At 46.8% G+C, this 9,570-nt stretch overlaps 1 protein-coding gene across 1 annotated transcript in view; it reads left to right on the forward strand.

The window, feature by feature from the left end:
• LOC107294508 (puromycin-sensitive aminopeptidase-like protein) overlaps positions 1 to 3,899 on the forward strand; it is a 26,979-nt gene extending 23,080 nt beyond the window's left edge. Inside the window, exon 6 of the mRNA XM_015823742.1 lies at positions 3,845 to 3,899. Coding sequence (XP_015679228.1) covers positions 3,845 to 3,899 — 55 coding nt within the window. The remainder of the gene's footprint in view (positions 1 to 3,844) is intronic.
• Positions 3,900 to 9,570: the final 5,671 nt, after the last annotated feature.

The raw sequence follows: 9,570 nt of genomic DNA on the forward strand, positions 1-9,570 counted from the left end.
ATCCGGACAATTCCGGATCTCCTAACCTTCCGCCGCGCCCTCAAGACATGGCTTTTTCAGCAAGCGGGACTGACCTAGGGTGAATTTTAAATAGGGATAATTTTTAATGATTTTAATAATGTCACAGCTACAAATATTTGGTTTTTAATTGGCTTTTATAGGGGAAATGTTGTGTGTGTTGTTTGTATTGTGTTATTTTTATATGCTGTGAGCCGCCCTGAGTCCCGTGGGGAGAAGGGCGGCATATAAATTATGAAAAATAAATAAATAAATAAAATAAATCATCATCATCATCATCATCATCATCATCATCATCATCATCATCATCATTATTATTATTATTATTATTATTATTATCTTGGAAAATGTTATGACCCAGGTGGTCAAGGCAAGCCTCTAGAGAGTTCTTTATTTCTCTTAACAAATGTTCCAGCCAACAAAAGAAGGACAAGTGTGATGACCCAAGGCATGGCACAGAGGCAAAACAGTCAACTGGCAGTTCAAACCGCCCTTTATTTGCTCCAGTTTTCCCCAAATGCTCCCATGTTTCTGGCAAGCCGCAGAACAAAGTAAGGCATACACACCTTCAGCAGCCTCTGGCTGCAAGTAGTTTCACAAGTTTTTAACTCTTCAGGCAGGGAAAGTGTGTGTATGGAACAAGCCATACTCCTTCAGGTTTCAACTCACAGATTAGAAGAGTAATTTACTCAAGGCCACATAGATAACAAGGAAAGAAACAAACATCCAAAATCTAACGAGTCTGTGGAAATGCAAGCTTGCCTGAGCAGTTTCAGAAGAGAAGCCAAAATTCAATCCTAGGTCTTTGAACACCAAATCAAGTTTGTCAGCCAGTCCAATGGTCAGAGTTTCAGGGTTTCCAAGCAGAAACCACAACACAGAACAAGAGATCAGAAAGTTGTTTCCAAGATCAGCAACAGCATACAAAACTCCAAGAAATCAGCGTTTGTTCCCAACAAATGCCCCTCCCCACAGCGTCTCCTTAAGTCTCAGTCTCCAGGTGTGCCTTGTGGAAAGGGGCAGGGCACTCTCCTCCTGAGTAGTTGAGCCTGCCTGCGTTGTTCCCTCCTCTCCACTCTAGGATCAGGAGGGGGTGGCCGTTGCTCATCACCTGAGCTCTGTCTTTCATGTTCATCCTGTCCCACTCCTGAAAGGCCCTGGCCTGCCTCAGCCTGCTCTTCCCCACATTCCTCTGAAGCCACAGACACCTCTCCCTTGACCTCCATAGGGTCCGGTTCCAGCTCATTTTCCTCAGCAGATTCAGGCTCCAACGGGGGCATGACAACAAGGTCCAAAACAAAATGCAAAGAGCAATCTTCCAAGCGAGGCAAGGCAAACAGCAACAGACACAAGCAAAAGCAAACAATTGTTCCTGGCAAAGACTAACTCCCCACAGCTTCTCCTTAAGTTACTCCCCTCCAGGTGTTCCTTGCGAGGAGGGGTGGGGCCACCTCCTCCCAAGTAGCCTTGCAGCCCTTCTCTGGGCTTACTCTTACGCTCCACTCTCCTTGCCCTTGGATCAGTGGAGTAGGCAGCTGTTCCTCATCAGAGGGGATCTACTGCCTATCAGTACCACTGCCTGTCAGCAGCCGATCCTCCCCTGTGTCTATGAAGGCAGGCAGCTCTCCATCTGGTCAACCACCTCCCCCAATGCCTGAGGACCCCCAAACAGCATCGTCCTCAGCCCCTGGCATGCCTTCCCTGTCAGATGGTCCCAGCTCCAACTCTTCTTCCTCCTCCAAACCGGCCTCTGAGGGGGCCATGACATAAGTAAGCAAAATGGATCAATTGACTAGACTTAGGTATTCCTATAGCATAACTGATTGGGTGATGTTAATTGAACCTAGTAAATGATATGATCTGTTCTGACTTAATTTAACACCTTTGGCTAGTTGATTAGGTCAGTTCATTCCATATTAGTTTTTCTCCAACATATAAACCCCCCTCATCAATCTAGTTAAGTGTACAGGTAGTCCTTGATTTACAATCACAATTGGGACCAGAACTTACATTGCTAAGTGATGCAGTTGTTAAGTGAGCCATGCCTGATTTTATGACCGTTTTGCTTCAGTTGTTAAGTGAATCACATCATCATTAAGCAAATCTGGCTTCACCCATTGACTTTGCTTGTTGGAAGCCCTCTAGGAACGGAATGGGAGAACTCACAGTGGCCAGGTTGGCGTGGATGGGTGGGCATGGCTTGGTGGGCGTGCCCAGGTGGGCGCCACTGAGTCAGCATGGTCAGGTGAGCGCACAGGCTTGGCCCAGCTGGGACGGCGCTGAACAAGTCGCACCGGCTAACTTGACATGGGGACAACTCGGCGCCCCACCAGCTCACCTCCCCAAACTGCCAGCAGCCAAGTGTGCGCACACACACACACCATTCCGCATTTGGGGACTTCTATCCACATCCATGCTGGGAAGCTGCCAATCAAGCCCGGGCCTTGTCAGAAGGACCTCTCCTTCGATGTCGTGATTCCGTGCCAGCCTGTGTTCCCAACAGCTGAGTTTGAGGAATCTGAGGAGGAGGTGGAGGAGGCATTTGAAGGGCCATCAGGGTCAGAGGGAGGCTCTGATGAAGTACAAGACTCACGGCTTGATGAAGAGCCTGGGCCCTCCAGTCGTGTTCCTGATGAAGCTCAGCTGTGTGAGGGGACTGATTCAGACTCGGACGACTCACACCTGATGGACTTGCTAATTGATGCTCGCACACGCAGGCAATTAGCAAGAGTAAATCAGCAGCAGTCAATGGGACAACTCCAGAGAAAATGGAGAAGGCACTGAGAGGCAACGCCTTGGAACTGCTGTATAAAAAGAGGAGGTGTATGCGGTGCTGGTTGCTGAAGGCAACCGTTTGTAAGAACTTCCAGGGATCATGGTCTGTTTTACCGATGAATGTCTTGTTTAACTCCTGCTCTGTTTGCTTTTTATCTGTTGGAAAAGTATTCTGTTGTTTTTGTTTTTGAGAAAACTTATCAGGACTGTTTTTGTAATAAAAAGGTTGGTTTTCCCAGCCTACTGTTAAAGAGGGGTTTGTTTTTGTGACGCAACAAAGATGGACGTAGGCTGGGACAGAACATTCGGTGATCTAGGCGCTCATGCACGCACACACACACCATTCCGAGTTTGGGGACTTTCATCCACAGAGGAAGGAGAGGTCCTTCTCCCCAAGCTCAGGCATGATTGGCAGCTTGCCAGCTCGGATGTGGATAAAAGTCCCCAAGCTTGGAATGGTGTGTGTATGTGCGTGCGTGTGTGTGCAGCATGCTGAAGAAGGCATCCTTCTCTCCAAGCCTGGACTGTCAAGGTTCCAACTAATGAACCCAAACAAATCAGAACTCCGAGGCTTGAAGATTCCTCAAAGAACATGTTTATTGGATACATAACATCAACACGATCAAAAGTGAAACCAACTCTAAAATTCTCATACAGATTCAATGTAATTAAATGTGGTACTTCCCTCCCCCCTACCATGCCATTGATCATGCTACCCAATGAGGGCAATTGGCGGGCTCCTTGACACTCCTTCTCTCCAACTTCCAGCACCTGTGAGGCTGACCTTGGTTCCCAGGGGATCGCTCCATGTTATGTCTAGCAAATCCTTTGTTCCCCCCCCCCGGCCCAACCTGTGTGGCAACTGAGAATGACAAAAAAGGCTTCAGTGAGGTTCGTTTCAAAAGTTGACAGTTGGACTCCCCTAGAGAGAAAGAAGTTCCTGGAAAATAATAAGCATAAATACACATTAGCATTTTACTAATCATCTACTTCATCACCCGGAGGCTCTCTAGACTTTTGGGGAATGTTTATTGTGAAATTTCTGTACTAGCCTATCTGCCTTCACATCTTTACCCTTTACTCAAGTAGCTTCTAACAAAGGATAGCCTTTCCATTGAACTAGATACTGTAATTTCCCTTTATACAGCCTAGAATCAAGAATCCGTTTTATTTCATAATGGGTGTCACCTTCCACTATAATGGAACCTGGGGCTACTCGAGAGGTACTGGTCTCAACATCAATTCTATGACTGGTTTTAATAAACTGCAATGAAAAACTGGATATATTTTCCCTAATAGTCATGGGAGTTTCAGCTCCACAGTAATGGGGTTTATGATCCTTATGATGGGGAAAGGACCGATGAATTTAGGTCCCAGTTTTTTGCATGGTAACTGTAATCGTATGTATTTGGTTGAGAGATAGACTTTCTCCCCTACGTGAAATGGTTTCTGGGGGGACCGCCTTTTATCTGCTTGCTCCTTTTGACTCTTAGTGGCTTTGGCTAAGGCACGTTTTACGTTTGCCCAAGCGCTCTGCAGTGAGCTTACCCACTCTGTCAGCGTTAGTGAGGAAGGGGGTTCTTGGGGATATTAAGGCATGGGAACGAATTCCCTGCCAGTGGCTACTTTAAAAGGAGTAAGTCCAGTACTGCTGTGCACAGTGTTATTGTATGCCACTTCAGCAAAAGGCAGGAGGTCTGCCCAGTTAGTTAACATAGCATCTCAGGTATTGTTCCACCATTGCGTTCGCTCGTTCAGCAGCTCCATTCGTACTTGGATGAAAAGCCGAGCTGAGGCCCTGGGTGGATCCAATCAATTTTACAAACTCCCTCTGGAATTTAGCTGTGAACTGGACCCCTCGGTCCGATATGATCCTTCTCGGTACTCCATGGAGTCGGTAGATGTGTTTTAAGAACAGTTTCGGCAGTTTCTGGGCGGAGGGAAGACCAGGGCAGGCTATAAAGTGAGCTTGCTTAGAGAAAAGGTCAATAACAGTCCAAATTACGGTATTCCCACCATTTTCAGGAAGCTCTACGATGAAGTCCATTGCGATTTCCTCCCATGGTTGGGATGGCTCCGCTACCTGTTGTAACAGTCAAGGGGTTTTTCCCAGTCTTTTTTTTCATGGTGGCACAAATTGCACAACTCTTTACATTGTTTTCAATGTCTTTTTTCATTCCTGGCCACCAGAACTGCCTTCTTACTAGGTGTAAAGTCTTTAGGAACCCAGAGTGACTGGCTTGCTTGGCATCGTGGCTTTGTTGTAAGGCTTGGATCCTGAGGGTACTAGGAAGGTACAATTTGGAACCTTTCCATGCTAATTCATCCCTATATGTCAACAATTGCCCGTTGTCTCTGAACCAGGGGTCGGATTTCAATTCGTTTCTAAGTTTCTGGGTCAAGCCGCTGTCGGGACCAGCGGATTGCTTTCGAGCTTGATGTCTACTGATCACTTGAGAGGCTTTTTGAGGTGAGGGGATGATAGCATTGACTACTTCCTCATGATTGCTCTTGTCTTGTGGCATTCTGGACAAGGTGTCAGTGAGGAAGTTCTTCCCTCCAGGAATGTACTTTAGAGTGAAGTTAAAACGATTTAAGTATTGCGCCCATTGAACCTGCTTAGGGGATAATTTTTGAGGAGTTCTAAGTGCCTCAAGGTTTTTATGGGCAGTTCACACTTCAAAGGGTATTTTACTCCCTTCTAGAAAATGACGCCAGGTTAGTAATGCCCAACAAATGGGAAACGCCTCTTTCTCCCATATAGCCCATCGTCTCTCTGTGTCAGTGAGTTTTTTGGAGGTATATGCGCATGGTTGTAGGTCTCCCTTGCTGTTTTTCTGGAGAAGAACTGCACCCACTGACGCTGGCCTGGGAGGCGAGGAAGCCACACAGGTCACAATGACTGGGCTCAGGCTTTGATGGGCGAGAAGCAGTTGGGTGATTCTGGCCTCAGCCCCAACTGGGGCCTTGAGTCTTCCAATCAGGGTCGCTCCCTGAATCTCCATCTGGTAGAACTTCTCCTTCAGCCTCTTGACCGACTGCCCATAGACAGCTGTCAGGTACTTCCATTCCCCTGACTCATCCCATCCCGCTGCTCTTTTTACTCTCCATTTCAGTGTGAGAGATACAGGGCTATGGGAAGAGATCAAGGGGAACTCAGCTTTGGCAGCTTTAGGGGTACTCCTGCGCCTGGAGTCTTCCTCTGCTCAGTAGAGATCCCCAATGGCTAGAACCTCCTCCCATGCTGCTGGCCTGTCAGACTTCTCCACACAGAGCTTCAGTCGGGCCCCTGTTGACGAAACCCTGTCCCCGGTCTGGACAGCTGTCCGTGTTCCATCTGCAGGGGTTGTGCTGGGGCTAGCAGTCACTTCCCCTTTTTTCTCCATCCTGGAATCTTCCCTGAGTCTTCACCGTCCTCCCAAAAGAATTGGGTAGGCGGTCGCGGCTCAGGACCCCGAAGAGCGCTCTTCGATTTCCTTCTATCTCAGCAGTAAAAAAGTTTTGGAGAGTTGGTTTAATGTTGAGGTTCCGACTAATGAACCCAAACAAATCAGAACTCTGAGGCTTGAAGATTCCTCAAAGAACATGTTTATTGGATACATAATATCAACACGATCAAAAGTGAAACCAACTCTAAAATTCTCGTACAGATTCAATTTAATTAAATGTAATACTTCCCTCCCCCCTACCATGCTATTGATCACGCTACCCAATGAGGGCAATTGGCGGGCTCCTTGACACTCTTTCTCTCCAACTTCCAGCACCTGTGAGGGTGATCTTGGTTCCCAGGGGATCACTCCATGTTATGTCTAGCAAATCCTTTGTTTTCTCCCCACCCCCCGCCCAACCTGTGTGGCAACTGAGAACGACAAAAATGGCTTCAGCAAGGTTTGTTTCAAAAGTTGACACAGACATCTGAGTGTTGGTGTTTCCCTGTCCTGTGTCTCCCCCAGAGGCAAAAGAGGAGGCAGAGGGTGACGCTGCTGCACGTGGAACTGCGGAGGAAAAATTTTGCAGGAAGCATTTTCCTCTGAGTCCAACTTCTGCCTTGACAGATCGCTGGAGAGGAGGAGGAGGAGGCGGGGGTGTCATGCTCCAGCATATAATTTGTATATCTATATTGTTGTTGCTTTCTAGCCCCATCTAGTGGCCGGGGGGGAGGGGGCAAATACCAATCTGTATTGTTTGGAAGCTGACCCAGCCCATTTTTAGAGTCATCTACCCATGAACCCTCACTCCCAGAACAAGTGCACGCTGGGAAGCCAGACTCCATTTCCTTTAGCGTTTGGAAGGAAGCAGAAGCACCAGGAAGAATCCAGCCTAATCTGTGGCACATGGTCATCTGAGGACAAAACCCACATCCCATACACACAGCATCGCTGGTGAGATTTAGATTTATCTGTATTTGTTAATTGTTATGTTCACCAGCAACTCTATACTGCTTATTTTGTATGTGGATTCTTATTATATGTATTTCTATTTTTCCCCAGTTTCACCCATCCTGTTCCTTTAATAAAGCATTCAGATCTACGCACACGGTCTGTTTTATTGGAGGATAGATGGGTTTAGCTGCATGTCAAACTGCACACCGAGTAATGTGTAGTAAGGACAGAACAGTGAAACAGTGGCTACCCAGCAAGTGGGATCCAGGGTAATGACTATATAGAGGCCTGCTACTCTGCCAACGCAGTTACCTGCATACGGCCATACAGCAGTCTCTACACAGTTGAGCACCTCCAGAAGACACCATGTTATCAGAGGCTTAGATTTGTCATGTAGTGAAGAAATAGACTTAATAGTTAAATGGCTCGGAATCGAATCTTCTGAGCATGCAATATGAATCAGGACAATAAACATAAACTACCCTGAAACAGGCCTTAAAATGATCTGGGACAGACTTGATGAGTGTTATGGCTCAGTAGAAGCAGTGGAAAATGCACTGTTCAAAAGATTTGACAGCTTCCCCAAAATACCTAACAGAGCCTATCAGAAACTTGGGGAACTTAGTGACTTACTAATGGAACTTCAAGTAGCTAAGTCAGAAGGGGACTTGCAAGGACTTGCATTCCTTGACACAGCCAGAGGTGTCAACCCCATTGTATAAAAGCTACCCTATAACTTACAAGAGCAGTGGATCACACATGGCTCTAAATACAAAAGAAAGTACAATGTTCCATTTCCCCCCTTCTCTATTTTTGTGGACTTTGTGTGCCAACAAGCTAAAATAAGAAATGATCCTACCTTTGACTTCACATTGTCATGTGCTGCTCCTTCAGAACAGAATCCTCGTAAGCCTCCAGTAGCAGTCCACAAAATTAACGTGGCTCCTCCAGATTCCTTTCACAGGTCTGCCAGCTCCTCTCACACAGAAACTGAGATCAGAGATCCTGGTAAGCAGTGTCCTTTACATCAGAAGCCACATCCTCTCTTAAAATGCAGAGCCTTCAGAGAAGCCCATAGAACAGAGATGGCAAACCTTTTAGAGAATGAGTGCCCAAACTGCAACCCAAAACCCACTTATGCATCGTCTAGTGCCAGGTGGGTGTGGCCCATTGCCAGGGTGTGGCCAATTGGGTGGATGTGGCCAATTGGGTGGGTGTGGCCCATTGGCTGGGTGTGGCCCATTGGCTGGGTGTGGCTGCGGTGGTAACAGCAGACTGGGTGGGACTAAAAAGTTCAATCAATCAATTCCAACTTTGCAATATCTTTTTTTTCCCCGTGAGAAGTTGAAATTGACTGATTGAACCTTTTTTTTTTTTGCACACGGCGGCGGAGGCCTAAAGTGAAAAGGTTTTATAAAACCCAGCTGAAGGCCTAAGACTGGGGCGACGGCACGCGTGCCCACAGAGAAGGCTCTGAGTGCCGCCTCTGGCACCCGTGCCATAGGTTCGCCACCACTGCCATAGAAGATCGCAAGGCTTTCCTGAAAGAAAACAGCATTTGCTACAAGTGCTGATCCTCAGTCCCTAAATTTGCCAATGACTGCAAGGTCAGTGTAAAATGCACAGAATGTGGCAGCACAGGCCACAACACACCTTTACACCCAGGACTTTACAGCACACTTACAGTGCCAGTGAGCATGGCAGGGAGGAAGATCACACTGCTACAACCACAGCAGAAATCAATGCAAAATGCACAGAAGTCTGCAAGGGGACTGTAGGCGGCAAGTCCTGCTCCAAAATCTGTTTAGTCAGAGTCTACCCAGCAGGTCAAAAGGACAAAGCCATTAAGCTTTATGCTATTCTAGATCAGGGGTCCCCAACCCCCGGTCTGTGGACCGGTACTGGGCTGCAGCATGCAAGCAACCGGGCCGCACAAACAAGCAAAACCCCATCCTCGGGATGCAGGCAGCACAGAAAACCATTCCCCCTCCGGTCTGCGGAAAAACCTCTCTCCACGTAACTGGTGTTCTGTCCCAGCCTACGTCCGTCCTTGTTGCATCACAAGAACAACCCCTCTTTAACAGTAGGCTGGAAAAACCAACCGCTTTTTATTTCAAAAACAGTCCTGATAAGTTTTCTCCAAAACAAAAACAACAGAATACTTTTCCAACAGATAATTGGTTAAAAAAGCAAACACAAGCAAATACAGATTAGATTAAACTTGGAAAAAGAAATTGGGACTAAAGAAAAATTACTACTGCAACGACCAACAGATATCAACTTAAAAACCTCTATTAAAATGCTTAAAGATCAATTTAACTTGTTAATTGCTGATCAGGTGGCCACCAACTTGAAGTATATTAAACATAATACATTTGCTAATGCAAATAAACCG

This window comes from Protobothrops mucrosquamatus, unplaced genomic scaffold (genome assembly GCF_001527695.2).
Source record: "Protobothrops mucrosquamatus isolate PMUCROS unplaced genomic scaffold, P.Mucros_1.0 scaffold1971, whole genome shotgun sequence".
NCBI classification, from domain to species: Eukaryota; Metazoa; Chordata; class Lepidosauria; order Squamata; family Viperidae; genus Protobothrops; species Protobothrops mucrosquamatus.